Below are 23,652 nucleotides of genomic sequence, written 5' to 3'. Positions count from 1 at the left end.
ATTGTCCTTCCATTTATTTAGCTCTTCTTTAACTTTTTTCAACCTGTTTTATAGTTTTTCTTGAATTTATTTAAGTAAAAGTGAATCAAAATTTTGTTCTCTTCTGAGAATGTTATGACACCTTCTCCCATGTCTAGAAATTGAATTCATCTCTCAAAGTGCTACAAACCCAGTAATGTGCAAGTACACAGAAGGTGTTCAGGGGTGGAGCAGAGGTGAACACAGCATGGGGCAGGTGACAGGATCTTTACGTGCTACCCATTTATCTCCCTCAATGAAACAACTATTTTTTGAATATCTAAATATAGTCCCCTTCGATGAAAGGAGATTAACACAGCTTCTATGAGGGCCTTGTGAAAATGTTCATTACATTGATTACAATAAAATTAAATATAGCAAATACAATCAAGCAATGACTGGTGTTTTAAAGAGAGACATAAATCTGACTGGTACGGCCAAGGCTCACATTTTGTAATTTAAACAACAGGGCTAGCATTTGGGTTTCAATCCTGACTCCATGGTGGGCTACACCTCTGGCATGTTTTTCGTCATCGTGGAGCCTCAGTTTCCTTGCATGTTTTGCATGTTATATGAATTGAGATCCCAAAAGATAGGTGGTAAACATTGACCTTCGTTCCTTTTCCCAAAGAACAATGCTCCCCCACTTACACGTTTAAGGGGAGATAGGGTTTAATTTCAAATATGGTGGCCATATCCATGCCGAAGGTCTCAGACCTCTAATCTAGGGAGGGTAAGCACAGCCTGACCAGCGAGCCCAGCATGCCAAGACCGTCTCTGTTTGGACTTGCAGGAAGAACCACCAGCGGGCAATTGAGTCATTGCAGGCCAGCCTGGAAGCGGAGGCCAAGGGCCGGGCAGAGGCGCTTCGGCTCAAGAAGAAGATGGAGACGGACCTGAATGAGATGGAAATCCAGCTGGACCACGCCAACAAGAACAACAGCGAACTTGTAAAGACCCTGAAAAGGCTACAACAGCAAATCAAGGTAGCAATTTGGGAGGAGGAAGAATTAATGACAAAGTAAGCCATCCCCAAGCCTGCAGGACTCCTGGAAGCTAACTGTATGCATGTCTGCAGCTAGGACAGAGGCATGAAAGTGACAATGTGGGGAGCCTGGCATTCCAGGGAGCAGGAGTCCTGGGGACTCATGCATGAGAGGCCCCAACCACCAAAGTCCATATCCTGGACCACTGAAAAGAGGGAAGAAAACAGGAAAACAGAAAGTTGGGCCTGTCTTGGTTTTGAAAGTCATTTTTGACTTATTAAAAGTGAATTCAGGCACGGAAAAATAAAGAACATAATACACAGCCATATACCCACCACTCATCTTAAGAAATAAGCATAGATTTGAAGACTTCCTTTATCCCCTTCTGTCATCAGGCTAATTTTTCAAGCACCTGTGGCTGGATCCATGCATTCAACACATATTTATTGGAGACCTGCCTGCTCTAGGCACTATATTAAGTGGTAGGGATACAAGAATGCACGCAACAAACAGACATCCCTCCAGATAGGCAACAAACAACAAATAAATAAAATTGTAGTATTAAAAAAGGTGGTAAGTGCTCTAGAGAAATAACAGGACCAGGAGAAGGGAGACGTGGATTAGCCAGCAGGGGTGTAATGGTCAAGGTCATGGAGGAAGGCCTCTGTGAGAAGGCCCTGCTAGAAACACCAGGTGCTCTATCATTGGAAAAGCCTTGACCTCATGCTAACCGCCCACTGGACAAATCTTCTGGACACCTGGGTCCTGGCCAGCTAGGTAGGCCTCAACCAGACCGTGAACTCCCGAAGGGCAGGTCTACACCTTGCACTCTCTTCCTCTGTGGACTCCACCTCCCCACCCTGCCCCAGCTCCCTCCTGAGCCCGGTCCATAAAGGTCAGAGCTTCTCAGGCCTGGCCAGCCCCAGACCATGCCAGGACCCAAAAGGTGGGCTCAGTCCAGGTGCTCTTGCCCCCCAGGACCTGCAGGTCCAGATGGACGAGGACGCTCGGCAGCACGAGGAGCTGCGAGAGCAGTACAACCTGCAGGAGCGGCGCCTGAGCCTGCTACAGACAGAGCTGGAGGAAGTGCGCTCAGGCCTGGAGGGCAGCGAGCGCTCCCGCAAGCTGCTGGAGCAGGAGGTGGTGGAGATCACCGAGCGGCACAACGAGGTCAACATCCAGGTAGGATGGTGGCTTCCTGGGGGGTGCTAGGCCGACTCATAATTGGGGCACTGGGACAAGGCCCGGGTGGTGCCCAAACCTTGTGGGCTTCCTTCAGAACTTAAAGGCAGATAGTGTCCCCATTTGGGAAATCTTCAGAACTCACCTGCAGAGACTTGACTTGTTATGGCAAGAAGCCCATAACACAAAATGTACCGTCTTAACCAAGTTCAGTGCACACACAGTGTGCATGCACACGGCTGCGCGGAGCTTTCAAAGACTCCCAGACGTTCCCTTGGAAATTCTGATCCAGTGGGTTTCTGGTGGGACTCCAGAAATCTAAACTTTTAAATCCAGACTCCTCAGGAGATTCTGATGATTTAGCCAATTTTAAGGATCACCATTATCTTCAGTGTAGCTGAGGACGGAACTTCAGAACTGGAAGGGGTCTAGAATATTCCAAAGTCTGACATTCACTTTTCAAATGAAAAACCGTGACCCAGAGAGTTGAGTGGCGTATCCACGGTCAGCAGTGGGGACCCCCATCTACTGCTGGTGGTAATACCAGTACCGCTGATAGTGCAATCCTTTACCAGCACAGCTTAATTCTTACTAAGCATCTCATGTGAATTCACCAAAAGAAAAAATGTGCATGGGACATACAAGGATTATAACCCCATTTTAGAGATAAGACCAAAGCCTAGAGGTAAAGAATTTACCCACGTAGGTGGAAGTACTGGGGCTTGAACCTGGGTTTTCCCAGCTCTGAGTTCAGGATTATTCTAGAGCTGCCACCCATCCCAGGCCTAAATGACATTATTCCTGGACTCCTTGTGACACAAGTTCTGCTCTAAAACCCAGAGAAAAATGCTGGGAGAGACCCTACCCCAAGCAGGGAGCCCAGGGCCATTTCCTGTTGGGGAGTCTGGCAAATGTGTCTGGGAGAGGGTTGTGTTTCTTTCCTGGACATGGAAAGGACTGTGCAGACTTCTGGCTCACAGTGATGTCTTCATTTTCTCCTCTAGAACCAAAGCCTCCTTGTGGTCAAGCGCAAGCTGGAGTCAGATGTCCAGCGCATCTCCAATGAGCACGAGGAGCTCATCAGTGAGTTCCGCTCGGCCGACGAGAGGGCCAAGAAAGCCATGACTGACGTAAGTGTGCACGCTGCCTGGGGCTGGTGGAAAAGGCCTGGGCACTCCAGGCCAAGCTGCCTGCTGAAGACCAGGCCACCCCCGGCAGGGAAGGCTACCCCAACCACTCAAGGGTCACTCTGCAGCAGGGCCCTGCCAGTAGGACTGTGGTCCTTGCTCTGAGGAGTCTGGAGGCTTTTCTGAAAAGCCAAATACATGAAAGTAAGGAAAAACTACAAGCTACACGTGAGGGTGTGAGAGATCTGTGCTTGAGGCCTGGGGCCTGGGTCAAAGGAGCCACTGAAAGTGAGCTTTTCTGGGCAGGCCTTTTGGCAAGGAGGAGCATTAAACCAGTCTTGAGGAGAGCATTAGTGAAAGGAAGATGGGTGCTGTGTCCAGGGACTCAGGGGCAGATTCAGCAGGACGTGCTGCCAGTGGTTTTGCCCCAATATCCCTTTGAGTATTCCCATAACCTTGAGTGGCAGAAACCATGTACCCAACTTTAAAGATGAGGGAATACAGATTTTATTGCCAGGTTGCTTTCACTTGATTGAAATGCCAGGAGCTCAGGAATATTGCTGCTTTTATTGGTGCTATGTCGGGAGAGCACAGACCCACACCCAGCATACAGATTTTCTATGAATATCTGTGGAATGAATACAAGGATGAGAGGGTAAAGTGACTTGCTGAAGGCCACACAGGGGCCAGATGCAGACCTTTGTCTTCCTCCTCCAGACCTGTGCTTTTCCCACCCTCTGTGCTGTGTGCCTCGTGGAGGAGACAGCAAAGAGGGGCTGGAGAGCCCCAGGCTGGTGGAGTCTACGGAACTGGGGGGCCTGGTTGTGCGTGCATGAGCCTGCCTCCTCCCCTTTCACTCGGAGGGCCACAGGAACATGGGGCACCCCCTCTACCAAAACCCAGCAGCACATGAGCGAGGTTCTCCTCATCCACCACTCGGTCTCCCAGAGACCGGAGGACAAGGTCCCTCATCTCTCAGAAGCACTGTGAGGCTGCATGGGAACCCAGCTCCAGCCCCCCGTCCTCTCCCCTCCCACAGGCTGCCCGCATGGCGGAAGAACTCCGGCAAGAGCAGGACCACTGCATGCACCTGGAGAAAATCAAGAAGAACTACGAGATCACCATCAAAGACTTGCAGGCCAAGATGGAGGAGGCTGAGCAGCTGGCCCTGAAAGGAGGGAAGCGCACGATCATGAAGCTGGAAGCCAGGGTGAGGGCACCCCTGAGCTCAGCCAGGACAGAGAAAGGGCAGAGGTGGCTGGGCAGGGGCCTTTTCCCAAAAACACCAAGCCCAGCGCTTGATGAGGAGTTGGGTTACTCAAATGCTAGGAAGGGAAAGGAAGTTGAGACAAGAGCTGTAATTTATTTATACAAAGGGCTCCACTTCTCCTCCTTCTCCCCCTACCACCTTTCCCCCAGAATGTGCGTCACCCCCAAGCAGGGCAGTTCCCAGGATTCTTCCTCCGTCTCTGCTCCCGGTCTGTTTCCCACATTGTTCCTCCCTTATTACTTACTTAAAACAAGCCTTAGTCTTCACCATGGGGTGTCAGAGCTAGAGGGGCCCAGGAGGTTTGGCCCCTGCCTCCCCCACTTCCCAGAGGAGGAAACTTGAGGCTCAGGGAAAGGGACACATGTGACAACCGCAGCAGGTGCATGAAAGGCAGAACCCACCTGACCCCCCTGGCCACAGCTTACCTGCTCTCCTCTGGGGAGGAAGTGGACATGGCAGCCATGACACCCCCACCCAAGGCCACTGAGCTCTCAAGTTCAAAAACCTGCGTTCCCTCAGCCATGTTCCTCTCTTCCTCCCTCAGATCAAGGAACTAGAGACCGAGCTGGATGGTGAGCAGAAACAGCACGTGGAGACGGTCAAGACACTGCGCAAGAATGAGCGCCGCCTCAAAGAGCTGGTCTTCCAGACGGAGGAGGACCACAAGACCAACCAGCGCATGCAGGAGCTGGTGGAGAAGCTGCAGAACAAGCTGAAGGTCTACAAGCGGCAGATCGAAGAAGCGGTAGGTGCTCGCTGTGCGTCCCTAATACACCTCCCTTCCCAGCCCAGGTCTCAAGACTTGGTTAGAATTAACCACAGGGAATCAGGTATCGGCCAAAAGACAATCCCTGAGAGCTTTATGTTCGTGGCACTTGGTTCTCACTATCGTGTTGGAAGCAGACTGGATACTATACACTGGAGATAAGAACATGTAGAAAATGGAAAGATCCCCTAAGAACACCCGTGCTAACTAGGGTGCCCACTGCAAGGTGTGCTCCAAAACCGGGAAGGTCTTGGCTGCCTTTGTCCTGCTTCTGCTGCCCCTTGTGGCCTCTGCCAGGATAACTTCTCCCTCCGGCTCATCCTGTGAGACACAAGACCATTCCCTTCTTTGATCCTCCCAACACAAGGCGGGAAGACTGATATTCTTAGTCTGTTTCACAGGTGAGGAAACAGCCCAGAGTGGGGTATTTATGTTATGTTAGTAATCGTTAAAATCCGAGTCAAATGGTTAGCAAATGATGGCTTCGAGTCTCAACCCTAAACCACACGTCCACCTACCGGCACCAACCACCCCTCCATCCCAACCCCGACATAGATATTGACCCTGCCATTGTTTGCTGCCAGTTCTGGGGCTACCACACTGAATCCATCAGCCACTCACACAACCAGTGCCTTTCCCGAAAGGCTCGATAAAGACCAGGCTTACTGTTAGTGTGGTTCTAACGAAAACATCACTACGACTCTCCTGGGGAGACGAGGGGATGGGAGATGTGTGGTGGGGGCCAGGGAAAGCATTAAACCCACATCTTTCATAGTGGGGCACCACTAGCTGATGCCTAAAACCACAGATGACAGAAGCAGTAACAGAGCACATTGTATTTAGAAATACGGATGTCAAGGACAAAAAAGAATCATCTGAAAGGACTGAAAGCCTGGACTCTTACATGTCTGTGTAGAACTGATAACGAGGCACATTTAACCAGAAGCAGCCAGGTCTCCACCCTGATTTCCACCATGCCTTTGTCACAGGAGGAGCAGGCCAACCAGACCTTGGCTCGCTACAGGAAGACAGTGCACGAGCTGGATGACGCTGAGGAGCGGGCCGGCATGGCAGAGACCGCCCTGAACAAGCTGCGCACCAGACACCGCGTGGCTGGCAAAGGCATCACCTCCGTGGAGATCATCCAGGTGTCCAAGACAGGCTCCTCCAAAACCCTTTCTGAGGAGTGACGCTCTCCACGTTCCAGCCCACAGCCAGTAGGTACGGACTCCACTCTCGATGCCCGTGCCCCAAATTTCCTTCCCTGCTCCTGCTTTGCTCCTTCCGACTCGACGTTTCCTGTCTGCTGTGCCCTGACCTCACACCATGGGAATTCCAAAGCTCCCCGGTCCCTTCAGCTGCACCACTCCCTCTCTGCCTTCTCGAAGCCCTCGGGCGTGGCGCTGTCCACCTGTAACACAGGTGCTGGGGGTCATGATGCTCCCCCATCTGGGTGGAAGCTCTTTGAAGACAGGTTCCATGTCTGATGCCCCTTGACATTAGGCCTGGCAGACAGGTGCTAATGCTTGTTTCCACTGGAGAACCATAGGGACATTTGCAAGCTTACAGCCAGTGTGTATTCATCCTTCACAGCCCCACAATATCATTATTCCTGAGGATTTCATCAATACTGGTTGAATTTAGATTTCTTACATTAATAACTATAGTTGCAGCTACCATTTCTGAGCACTGTCCCATAGGAGACCATGTAAAAGAGTCCTTTCTTATTTTCTTTAACTCAGAATCGACTGAGAAAAAAAATGTAGGAGACAAATATATAAAAGTCAAAATGCTATAGTTTTATTATAGTTCTAGATTAAGAATTTAATGGGTATCCAAGGGATTAAAGGTACCTGCCGAACTGAACCACCACAGCCCAGCTCCACAAGGAGCAACCCCCACTCCAAGGGGAGGGACGACCAGAACTCATCAAACCTACAGGCAGATCCAAAAGGAGAGACCAGATGGGGTTCATCCCCTCCTTCCTGGTTCCTGCTTCTAAACACAGGATAAATCACTCCTCTTCCCATGAATGGAGCAAGGGAAAGATGAGGAAAGAGGCAAAGAACATTATTCTGGAGCAGTGGTTCCCCCAAAACGCGGTCCTTTTGAGCAGCAGCATTATCAGCACCTTTGGGCCTGGGGTACCTAACTGGGCCTGGACTGCATACAGGCCATTGTTAGAAATGCAAATTCTTATGCTTCACTCCAGACCTACTGAATCAGAAGTTATTGGAGGCGGGCCCAGCGTCTGCGGTTTAACCAGCCCTACGGTGATCAGATGTATGGTCGGGTGTGTTAGAGCCAAGGCCGTAGCAGAAATCTCCCCTTACAGAAACGCAGAGCCAGGGAACAGAGGCTTCTCCGCCTTTTACCAGAACTAGGCACGTGGTAATGTTTTTCACTATCTTATTCATCCTGTGGTAAGGAGATATATAAATAGCTCCATTTGTCAGGTGAGGAAAATGAGCTCAGAGAAATTCAGTGACTTGCTCATGGTCATACAAGCCTTGTGCTGTGGAAAGGCAAGCTGTCTTTTATTTTAATTACTGCGGAGATGAATAAGGCTGCCCTCTGTTTAGGATTAAGTAGGACAACTCAAGATCAAGGACTTGGTTTAGGTTGGGAGGGAATGGGGCTGAAGTCTCAGTGTACTGATGGTCCAGCCTCCATGGATTATGAGAATTTTCTTCTGGTCTTGTGTGTGCACATCCAGATGGATGTGTAAGGTTCCCCACTCACAGCTCTCTTCCAGTACTGGGTCAGTTTGGGTTTTAGTCAAAAGTGATAACCCCACTGACCTTTGAATTCAAGCTAAGACTTTTCTTATCATTTGGTTAGGGAGGAAACAAAAGATAGGAGATAATCTTTTTCTTAATTCTCTAATTCTTAAGTAATGGTTAGCTCAAGAAGTTAAGGAAACCAGAGGCTTGCCTTTGGATGAATACTACAATTAACGTATAACCATCTCCTTTTGGGGCAAAACCCTGCAAGGAGTCCCTTCTGTTGAACTCTCACTTTGGCGGGGGTTACTCAGGAGGCTCCCTGTGCCACCCAGACTCCGGAGGTAGTTCACTCCTTCCACTTGCTAAATCTCAGCCTCCAGGATTAGCCATCTTGTGAAACAGATCCTCTGCCCTGGCTTAGTGACTGTTTATTCCTGGGGTGCTAGTCTTGGTCCAACAGCTCTGTCTCCACACCACAAGGCCACCGTCCTGCCAACGGCACCCAGAGGTGATGAGCCTCTTTTATCCCATTTCCCCTTGTTGGTCACAGGGCTAGATACGCCATCAGTAGCCAGGAGATGTCTTAAACAAATTAGTACATGAGTCAACACTGAGCCAAGACCCCACAAGAGTTTAGTTTTCCAAAGTGGCTTTATATTCAGTTCCACAAATATTGACCAAGCTCTGAATATGGACTAGGTCTGGACTCTGAGATACAGAGATAAATAATGAATAAGAAAGAATGTCCTCCCTTGTGGAGCTCAGAATCTGGTGGAGAAATAGAAGCACACATCACCACAAGGCTGTGAGTGAATGTTCTGTGATGCTGTGTTGACATCTCACAGGGGAGGATGACAGGGGAGGAGTGACTAGTTTAAACTGAGGTGGCTGGGTAGAGCAGCTCCCTGGAGGAAAAAGTCTAAGAAAAGTCTAAGGCAGTGCCACTCAGTGAGTGGTCCATTTGTTACCTGCCCAGGACAACAAAAGTACAGAAACTGAGAGGAAGTTTATCAACATTTTTACAGCAATTGATACTGCCATGACATCCAGATGCATGATCAAAGTATTTTATAAAAGTATTGTTTCTGAGATTAAGTAAAATAAATGAAAAGAACAAGTTTTTAATGGAAATTAAAAAGAATAAGTAAAATTAATCCCTCACCAGATAGGGAAGGAAAGAAAGGAATTCCAGATAGAAGACCCAACATATGCCTAAGCGCAGGGGTCAGATGCATACAAGGGAAGAGCGTGACTAGGGAAGAGGAGCTCAGAAAGAGGGGAGAGTGCTGGATGCAGTGGGAGACGAAGCTAGCTGGACAGGCATGCTTGAGGATGTGAAGAGCCCCATTGGGTACAAGTATCCCATAATTTCCCTAGGGAAATCTTGCTTAGTTTTTAAATCCATGTGTGGGATGTAATGAGCAACTTTTCTTTCTCGGGAGGACATATCACAATGGCAAAACAAGCCTGTGGGCCCCTCATGAGACACCACAGGCAGGCTCGTGGTGAGCACTGTATCCCTGGGGACCACACTCCAGCCCTCTCAATGGCCTGTATGCAGTCCAGGCCCAGTTAGGCACCCCAGGCCCAAAGGTGTCTCTAACCTTCACAACCTCACATAGAATGAACCAGCTCTGATCCAATAATGGTGTCCATTATGAGGAAGGAAGCCTGTGCAGCTGCAGCCCATGCATCTAGGGGACACCGTCTCTCCAGCAAGAAGGAGGCAAAGATGTCAGAACTCTTGGCTCTGGTCCACAAGGATTTTCTCACCCTCTCTCTTTCTTCCTTCCAGGGTGACACAGATCTCAACAGCAGACCATTGAGAGGAAAAACGTATGAAAATAGAAAACTGGATATCCTGAGAATGTTTACTATGCAAAAGAAAGTACAAGTCAGAAAGAGACAGGTGCGACAGAATAAAGATAGCTGTGGGGGAAAAGGGTTTGAGTATGTAAATACCCAGCCATTTGAAGAACTAAAATTAGTGTGGCTTCTCTGACACTGCATCAAGCTGTGTAAGCACTTGGATAGCAGTAACAGTGGGTCTGTTTCAGTTGAGATCCTACATGTTCATGTCAAAGACGGAATATGTAATGTCTGTGTGCCCTGGCTGTTTTCTAGAAGTAATTCCTCCTGTGGACAATTTTAATGCCCTGTCCCAATGCAGCTTAAATAAAAGAAACATGAAAAACAGACTGGAGATTGTTTGTAAGGGAAGAAATTTTATTTTTCTAAGGCTTCTAAATCCAAAGGCAATTTTTACAATATGTCCGAATTCTGTTTTATCCCTATATCCTCATTCACAGGCTTATTTCTTTCGGAAACCATGAGAATTATGCAGTCTTGGTGAGGTTCACTGCAAATTTTGAAAGGGTAGACCACAGATACGAAAACGAACCAGGTTCCATAAAGCTGAGAAAACTACAGAATCCCTGAATGGATGTTACAGGATCCATCCAGGCTAAAGACCCACAAGGCCCCGGCATGCTCTACCTTGACATCTCCCAGGATGAGCAGACACAGGCAAATTTTCCTTAAATCACGATTTAAATTCTTCCTTAAATCAAGTTGAGACCTGCCCCCTGGCGGCATCTACTTGTTAACCCTGGTTTTGATACCTAGGACCCTGCAGAACGACCTCCATGGCAGACAGTTCTCATGTCCCTCCAAGATTTCTCTTCTCCAAGGCTGAATATTCCTGGGTCCTTCAACCCTCCCAAGAGTGAGAGGGCTTCCGTTGTCACCTTTAACATCCTGGACCCTGTTCCTCCCCTTGCTTTCCTAGTCTTTGGAGTGCAGGATTGGAGGAGACAGCACCATGAGGGCTCCCTGCCAGTGCACAGCCCTCAGACGGCACCTCCCCCCAACTCCCTGGAAATGGTGTCTTCCCTTTGAGTTTAAGCACTCTGATCTCTCTCCAGTGCCCTGGCAGACAGAAATCATTGTTCAGCTGGTAAAGGAAGGGATATTAACATTCCGTTGGTGACTCCCACTCTCTCTCCACACTAGCCCATTTCAGCCCTGTGGTGGTTCTACACCTGGCACTCTCTAGACAGCTCCAGAGGGAACCCACTCGGTTCCTTCCATACAAATGGATCAAATGAGAAGACACTGCCCTCTGGCGGTGGGGTCTCCAACTGCTTTGTGTGAATATCCTGGGAGGCACCAAATCACACAAGTAGAATTACACATACTGGAATTTTAGGGCTCAAAGGGATAGTCAGAGGGTGTCTAGTCCAACTCTCAGCCAATTGGAGATTCCCATCCATAACATCCCTGAAAAAATGGTAATCCAACTTGGATCGGAATCCTTCCCACTGCCGTTTTGACTGACAATCATGGCTCAAAGTAAAATTGAGCCTGAATATGTCTCCATGCCTTTTGCCCTCATTTGGAGCTACTCTTCCACCTCTGTAATTACATAAAATAAGTCTAGTTCTTATACTTTGAAGTCAGACAAATACGGGTTCCACTTTCTCAGCAGTGAGACTGTGGGCAACTTAACCTATCTCACCTCCTGTTTTCTCAACTGTTAAATGAGGAATAATAACAGTAGCTGCCTCTTAGGAATGTAAAGTTTAAACAAGATAACCTGGCACAGAGCCTATTATGCACAACACTTAGACACTTGCCAAGCTTCTTCTAGCATTCTGTAGGACTTAACACTTGATCTCCCAAAGGAGGCTTGGCCTGGCCTGTCAGTCTGGCAGCCGACAGCAACGAGTCTCTTACTGGAGAAATGCAAGGGGATTTCCATGAAGTTTTAAGACCTCACCATCATTTCCCGGTGGATAGTCTACCCACGGTCTCCCCACATGTGGAGAATTTCAGAGCAGCTCCTCACTTTGCTGGAGGGGTTGGGCGGGGCGCAGATGTTGGTGGGCTTAGTGACTTGCCCAACACCAGTTAACAGCAGAGCTAAAAATTCTTCGTTGGGTGGAACGAGGAAAGGTTTCTGATCCAGTATTTATAAGAAAATGGCTTTCATTTAGCCACATGTGCTATTTTTGCCTAAGGACGTGTAATTTCAGAATGGCTTGAAGGTCTAAAAGGATATATTCTATGGCCTTGCAAAATAATAGCATTAATTAGTATCCATGAAGACCAAAATCAGGGCACTGGCACCAGGTTCTGCAGAATAAATGGAGCAAAGGGGTTTTGCTAAACGTTTTGGGCTAGCTTTCAAGGCTGCTAAATTTTGTGTCTCTGATTATATTAACTGTACTTTCTTTTTTTTTTTTTTTTTCTGTATTCTTGATACTCTGCCATCTGGGGCCTCCCTGACTGAGGAGACACTGCCTCTCCCAGGGCTAGCCAATTCTTACAGATAGCGAACGGCTTTCATACAGACTAACCAATCCAGAGCCCATACTCCAAATCTCCTCCTCTAGTTTGCTCTTATATCCTCGGAGGCATTATTCCTCTGCCCTAATCATCCCAGGGCCAGATACGAGACAACTAGGGACAGCTCCTATACTCCGGAGTCTACTGAAATTATTCAAACTAGCCAATCCTAAGCCTGCTCACCTTGCCCCACCCATTCCTTCCCACAAAAACCACAATAAAGACTTGTGTGCATGCTTTCCCTTGCTGCTCCTGCCTCCTGGCCTCCACCAGCACTTCCTCACATGGCCCTGAGTGTCATGCCATGCCATGCCATGCCTCCTGTTTCTACAGATGGGTCTGTGAGTGTAAAAACTTCCTTTGTGACAATCATTTCCATATCTGTATGTCTAACTACATCTGATTAAAACAAATCCCGGGTACATTAAAAAATACCAATTATCTTCCCCCTCCTTTCACATGTGAACCAATCCTGGGGCCCTATAGGGAAGCCAGCAAGTCTGGGTCTTGCCAAGGACCACACCCTTGGGGCTTCCTGAAATCACAAAATCATCACAAAGACCCCTTGACCCTTTCACCTATAAGCTACCAGGAATTGGGCTGGAGATCTGTTGTGAAAAGGTCAAACTTGAGTCACAGTAAAATCCCAAGACTGGAAGGAAACCTGCTGGCTGTTATAAGGGATTCTTCTTCCCTCTACTTCCTGAACCCTGGCTTCGACTCACAAAAAAATGTATCCTGTAGCCTTGGAGCATTGATTCCATAAAACTTTTCTCTACACATATTTTTAAAAACCACAACTTTTAAATATAGGCAGCAGAACAGTAATCAGGCATTTAGACCAAGGGGAAAAGTGTATTATGAGCATTAGGTTTAGCAATTAGGAAGGCTACTGTGGGAATAGGTACAGGAGAGGCACTCAGCCCAGTCGTGGAAGATAAGGGAAGGCATTCTGGAGGAAATCATGTCTTCGCTGAAGCCTAAGTAGAAGTAGGAATTGCTCTCCCTCAAAGGGGAGGGAGAGCATGTGGGAATGGACAGCAGGAGTGGGGAGGACCAGCCAGAGTGTGCTTGGTAGCGGGGAGCAGCACATGAGCAACAGTGGCACGAGCAATAGAGGCATTCAGTGATCTTACGCGCCAACCCCTGCACTCACAGACGGTTCTGGAATTAGTGCAGGGTGAGCAACCCAGGTCTCCACCTTTCCATACTACTCTTCTCTTGGGTCTGTCAAGACAGTTGCCACAGCTCTAACCGTCCTATCTTCCCACAACCATGTTTAAGACAGGGAAAAAATAAAGACTTCCTCACCATCCTTTTTATCAGGGAGCATATTTATTCCCGGAAGCTCCCGAGGAGACTTCTTGAGTCCTGATTGGCAGAAATGGGCCACACACCCATCCCTAAACCAATTAGTAGCAAGTGGCAATGCAGTTGCCACATAAGGCAAGGAACATCTGTGGCTCATTCCCAGGGTTAGGGAAGGTCCTGGCTTCCCTAAGAGCCACCTGAACAAAAGCAGTGGAGCCAAGAGGGTAAAGGTGATGACGTGTGGATAGCGAGAGTGTCTGTCACACAGAGGACACGGTGAGAGATGAAGGTAACAGAGCGTGGGAGACCTTGATGACTTGTCATGGAGTGTGGACTTTATTCGGAGGGCAAGAGAGGTTTGTCATAATTCAATTCAGATTATGCATTTTGGGCAGGGAATACAACATAAGCAAAGTTGTGTCCCACCCACTGCATCGCACCAGAAGACACGTGATGTCAATTTGTGCGACCGTTTGTGATGTTAAGTTTGACAGTTGATTAAGGTGGTGTCCACCCCACCTAACGAACATTCTACAAAATAACTGGTGTGGACTCTTTAAGATTGTCAATGTTATGAAAGGCAAAAAAAAAATGGCTAAGGAGCTATTGCATATTAGACTACAGAAACATGACAATTAAATTCAGCAAATAATCTTGGATTGGCTCTGGGATCAAGAAAAAGAAATTGAGCGGTGCCTGGCTGGCTCAGTGAGTGGAGTGTGTGACTCTTGATCTCAGGGTTGTGGGTTACAGCCCCATGCTGGGTGTGTAGAGATTACTTTAAAAAATTAAAAAATCTTTAAAGAAAAAAAAGAAATTGCTAGAAAGAACATTATTGGTGAAATTTGAATATGAACTTATAACAAACTTATAATTATATATTATATAATTAAGTTTTATAATTAACTTATGTTAATTATTTTGATAGTAAATAATAATACTGGAGTAATGTTAAATGTCCAGAATGTGATCGTTGTGTTATGATTATGTAAATGAAGGTCTTTGTTTTTTTGGTTTTTGTTCTTTAAAGATTTTATTTATTTATTTGACAGAGAGACAGAGCACAAGCTGGGGGGAAAGAGAGGACGAAGCAGGCTCCCCACTGAGTACGGAGCCCGATGCTGGGCTCAGTCCCAGGACCCTGAGATTATGACCTGAGCTGAAGGCAGAGCCTTAACTGACCCACCCAGGAACCCCAATGAAGGTCCTTGTTCTTCAAGATACACACTGAAGTATTCAGGGCTGAAGAGCCACGATGTCTGTGACTTACAAATGGCTCAACAAATAAGGGCACCTGGGTGGCTCAGTAGGTTAAGTGTCCAACCCTTGGTTTGGCTCAGGTCATGATCTCAGGGTCATGAGATTGACCCCCACATGAGGATCCACGCTCAGCTGAGAGTCTGCTGGAGATTTTCTCTCTCTCTCTCTCTCTCTCCCCCTTCCCCAGCTTGTGGTCCTTCTCTCTCTCTCTCTGCCCATCCCCCTGCTTGTGGTCACTCTCTCTCCTCTCCTTCGCTCTCTCTCTCTCTAATAAATAAATAAATCTTTAAAAAGAAAGAAAGAATGAAAGAAAGCAGTGGCAGCTGATGGATACCAGATGAAGGAACTCAGTGAGCAGTGAGAACTATCAGAGGTCAGGAAGAAAGTGAGACACACATCTGAGGGTCAGCAACCAATGCACGGGGGTTGAAACTGAGAGTGTGTGAGAGATCACTTAGGGACTGTGTGCAGAGGGAGGCAAAACTTGAGTTCATCAGCATCTGAAGTTCAGACCCAGAGGCAGGAACCAAACAAGAACAGTTAATGTCATAAGCAAACCAGCCATTTCATTCAGTGCTCTGACAAAAATATTCATCAGACTTGTAATTTTCTATCACTTCAAATTTGCTCCTGGAGAGACATTCTTTGTGTTGGTTAGCTTCCCTCCAGGTGTAGAATTACTCAACTTTTCACCAGCAGTTTCATTTGGGGCCGTGACAAAAGCAGCCCAGAAGTACACCTGAGATATACGCACACAAAAGCAAAGGCATGCTATATACTACGATTAGAACTACAGTCATCCCTGGATTAAGAAGCTGTGGTCCATATATACGATGGAATATTACTCAGCTATCAGAAAGAACGAATTCTCAACATTTGCTGCAACATGGACGGCACTGGAGGAGATAATGCTAAGTGAAATAAGTCAAGCAGAGAAAGACAACTATCATATGATTTCTCTCATCTATGGAACATAAGAACTAGGATGATCGGTAGGAGAAGAAAGGGGGGGTAATCAGAAGGGGGAATGAAACATGAGAGACTATGGACTATGAGAAACAAACTGAGGGCCTCAGAGGGGAGGGGGTGGGGGAATGGGATAGATCGGTGATGGGTAGTGAGGAGGGCACGTATCGCATGGTGCACTGGGTGTTATACGCAACTAATGAATCATCGAGCCTTACATCGGAAACCGGGGATGTACTGTATGGTGACTAACATAATATAATAAAAAATCATTAAAAAAAAAAAGAACTACAGTCATCCCAGGTTAATCCATTTCTGAAAATAAGTCTAAGATCAAAAGAGCCTATATTAGATTATTTTAAATGAGAAATAAGAATGCATGCACTGCCTGCCTAAAAATTCTAACGAGTTTCTGAATCACTAAAACCCCCTTAAATACCTATAAAACAATTCTCCAAACATTTGCACGTAATATAAACATTTTATGTGCTTACATGTATCACTAATTATTTAACACTTCACTAACTCCATGGTGATTACATTTGTCAGCAGTATGCGATGATACACACTATATTAGATGAGAATTAAATATTCCCTTTAACCTGCAACAAATGTACTGCAAAGCAAATAAACAATGTGACACTGTGTTAAAGATATATAATTAATGCAATAGAATTTAGCAAAATAAAAGACAAATAGAGCAATTTTTAAAAATAATTACTTACCAAATGATTCTGGTAATGGAGGACGAGGGTGACAGACCCCTCTCCCACTCGCGATAACTAGAAAGGTGGAAGAAAACATACAAAGATAAGAGAGATAAGAGAGCTAATAACGTAGCAAACACCAGGTCCATATCCAAGAGAAAAGAGAACATCAGAGAGTGAGCCTAGCATTTTAGGACTGCCTCACCCCAAGGACTATTTGTTGATTTGAGACCAGGTGACTGAACCGTACTTTTAAAGTCTATCTAAGAGACAAAAGATGGAGTTCAGGGACCTCCAAGGACAGGAATCCTGGTAAGAGTCTGTTGTAGTAGTCAGGGATCCCCAGAGAAACAAAACCAATAGGAAACAGGGGCGCCTGGGTGGCACAGCGGTTAAGCGTCTGCCTTCGGCTCAGGGCGTGATCCCGGCATTCTGGGATCGAGCCCCACATCAGGCTCCTCCGCTACGAGCCTGCTTCTTCCTCTCCCACTCCCCCTGCTTGTGTTCCCTCTCTCACTGGCTGTCTCTATCTCTGTCAAATAAATAAATAAAATCTTTAAAAAAAAAAAACAATAGGAAACAGATGCAGATATAGACATCCTGTTACATCAGTAGATACACAAATAGAAAAAGACTTAATAAAAGGAATTGTCTTACAGGATTATGGAGGCTAGCAAGCAAAAAATCTGCACAGTTGATATTCCTGCTCAAGGCTGAAAGCCAGAACTGCTGGACAGCCAGAAAGAGCCAATGTTCCAGTTCAAAGGCTGTCAAAGAGGAAGGAATTCTCTCTTACTTGGGGGAAGTCAGGCTTTTGTTCTATTGAGTGGTGAACAGGTGCTCCTATTGGCTCATGCTCACCCGCATTATGGAGGGCAATCTGCTTTATTCAGTCTACCCATCTAAAAGGCCAATCTCATCCAAAAACACCCTCACAGGAACTCCCAGAATAATATTTGACGAAACATCTGGGCCTCCTGTGGCTCATTTAAGTTGACAAACAAAATTAGCCATCACATTTGTGCTTTGGGATGGGACACTAGGAGTAAGGGTGAATTAGAAGATGAACATTCTTCTCGAGGACTGGAGCCCAGCTCTGAGTCATCTGGATGACCCCGAAAAATCTCAAATCCTAAAATTCGATTAAGGTGATCCCAGATTGCAGACATCCTCAGGCCCTCGGCAAAATTAAAATGAGAATCTTATCTGGGCAAAGATAAAAATCATTTTAGGTCTCAAATTATTTCTACATAATTTAAAAACTAAAATGTTAGACACAACATTGATAACCAACCATATAAGAGGACAGAATACAAATGAGAACTAGTCAAAACAACAAGTTGGTAATAGAAACAATCCACGGGAACTTCAGAAAATAGCAAATACATTATATTTACTATAGAATTAAAATATATGACAGGAATAGCATATAACTATGGAGAAGAAGAATAGTGGAGTTAAGGTAATCTAGGACCTTTGCATTATTCAGGAAGAGAAAGTACTAATAATTGGTGTGCTCTGTAGGACAAAAGCCCCAATCTGCAGCCTCTGCTACTCTCTATGGTATAAATGCTCCCATGGTGGCCAATTTCAAGCTACCCACAAAAGGTTACTAAGCAAGAATCTGGGAAAAGAGAGCACAAGCTGTTCTCCTGAGCCAGTGTGGCCCGCTCCGGCACACCCCTAAATTAGTTCTTTTTTTTTTTTAAGATTTTATTTATTTATTCGACAGAGATAGAGACAGCCAGTGAGAGAGGGAACACAAGCAGGGGGAGTGGGAGAAGAAGAAGCAGGCTCACAGGGAGGAGCCTGATGTGGGGCTCGATCCCATAACGCGGGGATCACGCCCTGAGCCGAAGGCAGACGCTTAACCGCTGTGCCACCCAGGCACCCCACCCCTAAATTAGTTCTTGAAAATGGAATAAAAAACAATCAATCCAAAGAAGGCAAGAAAGAAGAGAGGGGGGAAAAAGAACAGAATAGTCAGGACAAAAATAAAGCATATAAAAAGACGATCGAGGGGCGCCTGGGTGGCGCAGTCGTTGAGCGTCTGCCTTTGGCTCAGGGCGTGATCCCAGAGTTCTGGGATTGAGCCCCACATCAGGCTCCTCCGCTGGGAGCCTGCTTCTTCCTCTCCCACTCCCCCTGCTTGTGTTCCCTCTCTCGCTTGGCTGTCTCTCTGTCACATAAATAAATAAAATCTTAAAAAAAAAAAAAAAGACGATCGAGTTAAATTCAAATATATCAGTAATTAAGTGTAAATGGATGGATATTTCAGGTAAAAGATAAATATACTATAATCATAAATTGCAACTGCACATTGTTTATGAACAACACATCTAAAAGCATAAGGTAATAGAAAAGTTGAAAGTAAAAAGAAAAAAAAGATATACCAGGCAAACCCTAACCCCCCAAAAAGCTGGTATAGCTATATTAATATCAGAGAAGTAAAGATGAAGAGCAAAGCCCTATTAGAAAGGAATATTCCAGGGCACCTGGCTGGCTCAGTTGATAGCCCATGGGACTCTTGATCTCAGGGCTGTGAGTTCAAGACCCATGTTGGATGTACAGCTTACTTAAGAAAAAGCGGGGGTGGGGGGAGCGCCAGGGTGGCTCAGTCAGTTAAGCATCTGACTCTTCATTTCGGCTCAGGTCATGATATCAGGGTGATGAGATGGAGCCTGGAGTCAGGCTCCCTGCTCAGTATGGAGTCTGCCTTTCTCCCCCTCCCTCTAATCCCCCCCCACTCCTGTGCTTGCACATGCTCTCGCTCTCTCTCTCAAATAAATATTTTTTAAAAGAAATATTTCATAACAATACAACATCTAACTCCTAAGACATAACAATTCTATAACATAGAGGCATGTATAATATAGCCTCAAAATAGGGGCGCCTGGGTAGCGCAGTCGTTAAGTGTCTGCCTTTGGCTCAGGGCATGATCCCGGCGTTCCGGGATCGAGCCCCACATTGGGCTCCTCTGCTGGGAGCCTGCTTCTTCCTCTCCCGCTCCCCCTGCTGTGTTCCCTCTCTCGCTGGCTGTCTCTCTGTCACATAAATAAATAAAATCTTTAAAAAATAAATATATATAGCCTCAAAATATATAAAGAAAAAATAACAGACAGTAGAAATAGACAACTCCACGACCACTTGGAAGATATTAGCCCACCTTTCTTTTTATTTTTTCTTAAAGATTTTATTTATTTATTTATTTATTTATTTATTTATTTATTTATTTGAGATAGAATGAGAGCAAGCAAGAGAGACAGCAAGAGAGCACAAGCAGGGGGAGAAGCAGAGGAAGAGGGAGAAGCAGACTCCCACTGAGCAAGGAGCCCGATGCAGGACTCGATCCCGCGACCCTGGGATCGTACCCTAAGCCGAAAGCAGATGCTTAACCGACTGAGCCACCCAGGTGCCCCATCACACCTTTCTTAGTAATCAAAACAAGCAAGCAAAAACAAATTAGTAATTAAGCTAGAAACTATGCCATTAAGGCAGAAATCAATAACAAAAATATAACTTAAAACTCCCATGTTTAAAAATTAAGAAATGCTGGGGCATCTGGGTGGCGCAGTTGTTAAGCGTCTGCCTCCAGCTCAGGGCATGATCCCAACACTCTGGGATCAAGCCCCGCATCAGGCTCCTCAGCTGGAAGCCTGCTTCTTCCTCTCCCACTCCCCCTGCTTGTATTCCCTCTCTCGCTGGCTGTCTCTCTCTCTGTCAAATAAATAAAATCTTTTAAAAAAATAAAAATAAAAATAAATAAATTAAGAAATGCCAATTCTATCCAAACTCTTCCAGAAAATTTAAAAGAAAGAATATTTCTGAACTCATTATGAAGCCAGAATTACTCACATACCAAAACTAAAAAAAGTAAAAATTACAAGAAAAGTAAACTGCAAAACAATATCCTTCATATGCCAAGATTCTAAATTACTAAATTCCTTTAAAGTATTTGCTTTGACTTTGTTATTACTTTTGATAGTATGTCTTTGAGCAAGTTGCTTACAGCCTTTAAAGATTTTTTTAATGTAATCTCCACCCCCAACATGGGGCTCAAACTCACTACCCCAAGATCAAGAGTCACATGCTCTATCAGCTGAGCCAGCCAGCTGCCCCTTAAATTGCTAAATTCTTTTTTTTTAAGTTTTGTCTATTTAAATAATGTCTGCACCCAACATGGGGCTCGAACTGACCACCCTAAGATCAAGAGTTGCATGCTCCTCCAACTGAGCCACCCAGGCACCGCTAAATTGCTAAATTCTTAAGAAAAATTTTACCAAATGAATACAATAATGTATAAACATAATGTCAAGGGGCGCCTGGGTGGCTCAGTTGGTTAGGTGCCTGCCTTTGGCTCTGGTCATGATCCCAGGTCCTGAAATCGAGCCCTGTATCGGTTCCCTGCTCCATGGGGAAACTGCTTCTCCATCTCCCTCTGCCTGCCACTCCCCCTGCTTGTTCTCTCTCTCTCTCTAATAAATAAAATCTTTTGAAAAATTAAATAAAGCGTAAGCATTAACACAGAGTTTCCATTTATGTTTTTGTCCTTTTGTTTGCCTATACCTTTTATAGACATTGATTCAATAAATATTTCCAGCAGTCTTTGTGGTGAGTAGGTGGTAGGTATTAACCCATGTAAAATACAAAATAGAGGCAGAGGGGAATCTGGCTGGCTCAATTCGTAGAGCATGTGACTCTTGATCTCAGGGGTCGTGAGTCTGAGCCCCACATTGGGTGCAGAGATTACTTTAAAAATGTTTTTAAAAAGAAAAAACAAAATGGAGGCAGACTGGCAGTAAGTGTTCACTGTTGTTCAGCTGGGGCTCAAGGGAGAACCAATCTTCTTACCCTCCAAACCACATCCAGATACTAAATCAAGGCCCTCCTGAGCAGATGGAAATCCTTAGTCTTTGCAAACATGTAATCTTTCTGACCTGTGACTGGGTACTTCCTGATGTATCTGTATATGCCCTTCCTCCCACTCACAACTGGTAGTAACCTCTGTGTTCTTTAAAATCCCAGACTGTTTATTTCATTCATTCGTAGGTTCATTCAACAAATATTAAGTAGTATCTTCCAGGTTTAAGGCACTGTGTATTTCCTTGTATTTAAAATTATGTGTATGGGGCACCTGGGTGGCTCAGTCGGTTAAGCCGCTGCCTTCGGCTCAGGCCACGATCCCCGGGTCCTGCTCAACGGGGAGCCTGCTTCTTCCTCTCCGTCTGCTGCTCCCCCTACTTGTGCTCTCTCTGTCAAATAAATAAATAAAATATAAAAAAATAAAATAATGTGTGAACTGATCTTATCCTAGCTTCTGGGCTCCTTAAGGACAGAAAGATCTTACCCAACTCTTCTGTACATTTATCGAAATGCTTAACACCAATCTTGGCACTTGGTGAGTACTCATTAAATCCTAATGACTTGAAGTTTGACCAAATTCCAATTCAATCCTGTTCCTATTCCAACTGAATCAATAAAGCAAACAAAATAATTTCATGGTAGTATCCAACCCTTTTTTTTAAAGATTTTTATTTATTTATTTGACAGAGAGAGAGACAGCTAGCGAGAGAGGGAACACAAGCAGGGGGAGTGGGAGGGGAAGAAGCAGGCTCCCAACAGAGGAGCCTGATACGGGGCTCGATCCCAGGACTCTGGGATCACACCCTGAGCCGAAGGCTGACGCTTAAGGACTGAGCCACCCAGGCGCCCCCCATTTCCCATTTCTTTTTTTTTTTTTTTAAGATTTTATTTATTTATTCGACAGAGAGAGAGACAGCCAGCGAGAGAGGGAACACAAGCAGGGGGAGTGGGAGAGGAAGAAGCAGGCTCACAGGGAGGAGCCTGATGTGGGGCTCGATCCCATAACGCGGGGATCACGCCCTGAGCCGAAGGCAGACGCTTAACGCTGTGCCACCCAGGCACCCCCCCCATTTCCCATTTCTAAGTACTACCTTCCCTCCTACTAATTAAGAGAATCCTCATTTGGGATACTAGATCAGTGTCAGTACGCAGGTAAAAAACCAAACACTAAAAATAACTCACCCTCCTTGGAACTCCTATGGCTTTTATAACCAGGGCCTGATGGGATAATGGGAAACGTTCTGGACCAGGTATCAGGAGGCCAGTCCTGGCACCGACTTGTATCAGCACCTTCATCAAGGTCTATTGTTTTGTATGTTATTGTCATCTATCCCGATGATAAACTCCTTCAAAGAAGTTACTGTCTTTTGTAAAGAGGTGCAATCTAAATAAAACAGTTGGTATTTTGACTCTGGATACCAGAGTCTGGATACCCTACATACATCTGGATTAGTTCATGTAACTTGCAGACACAGGAGGAATCCTTGCTTCTATGTGTGCCATCCTTCCTAGGCCAAGATGTTGTCACTGGGAGGGAGGTAATTAATTTAAAACGATCTTTCTGCTCTCTCAATCTGTCCTCCATCTTCCTAGGACCAAAGACTTTGTAGCCATGGGGCAAAATAAAACCAATTACTTCCAGTGCATCAGGGCTCCTTGGACAGCTGGATTAACTAACCCTACAGAACAGAGTGTGGCTCTGAAATCAGGAATGTGACAACTTCACTTTTGTGAACATCACGTTCTGGGCAAACACTGGGGTCAAACTCATAAGCCAGCAGAGGCACTCTGTTGGTGATCTGCAGCGGCCCCAACAAAAGGAGTGCTGCTCCAAGATTTCCATGGGTTCAAGGGCGCCAGGTCTAACCGGAAGTGGGGTTCAGGGCATTTCGTAGACGCGTCATCTGTACAGTAAGCACTGTCTCCACGTATTTGGGGGACTAGAGAGTGATGAATTCCCCCAACTCCTCCGTCCTGTGGCGCCATTTTGGGAGCAGGGAACAAGTGATTCTGACCGAAGAAAGGTCGAGAAGGTTCCTCGGGGAGGGCCTTAGAGGTTCTCAAGAGAGGTTCTCTCTGAAGGAAGAAAACCGTAGTCGTTATCGGGTCCCTGCGGCTCAAAA

The 23,652-nt window shown here is 46.0% G+C and overlaps 1 protein-coding gene across 1 annotated transcript in view; it reads left to right on the top strand.

The window, feature by feature from the left end:
• Nucleotides 1-10,269, top strand: part of LOC113267916 (myosin-16) — a 60,922-nt gene extending 50,653 nt beyond the window's left edge. The window contains exons 37-43 of the mRNA XM_026516248.4: nt 812-1,004; nt 1,983-2,186; nt 3,191-3,316; nt 4,353-4,523; nt 5,128-5,328; nt 6,339-6,570; nt 9,871-10,269. Of these exons, the coding sequence (XP_026372033.1) occupies nt 812-1,004; nt 1,983-2,186; nt 3,191-3,316; nt 4,353-4,523; nt 5,128-5,328; nt 6,339-6,539 (1,096 nt within the window). The 3' untranslated portion in view covers nt 6,540-6,570; nt 9,871-10,269. The remainder of the gene's footprint in view (nt 1-811; nt 1,005-1,982; nt 2,187-3,190; nt 3,317-4,352; nt 4,524-5,127; nt 5,329-6,338; nt 6,571-9,870) is intronic.
• The last annotated feature ends 13,383 nt before the right edge of the window (nt 10,270-23,652 follow it).

The sequence above is a fragment of the Ursus arctos genome, unplaced genomic scaffold (genome assembly GCF_023065955.2).
Source record: "Ursus arctos isolate Adak ecotype North America unplaced genomic scaffold, UrsArc2.0 scaffold_2, whole genome shotgun sequence".
Lineage (NCBI taxonomy): Eukaryota > Metazoa > Chordata > Mammalia > Carnivora > Ursidae > Ursus > Ursus arctos.
The sequence above is the reverse complement of the archived record's forward strand: the minus strand, read 5'-3'. Positions and strand labels throughout refer to the sequence as shown.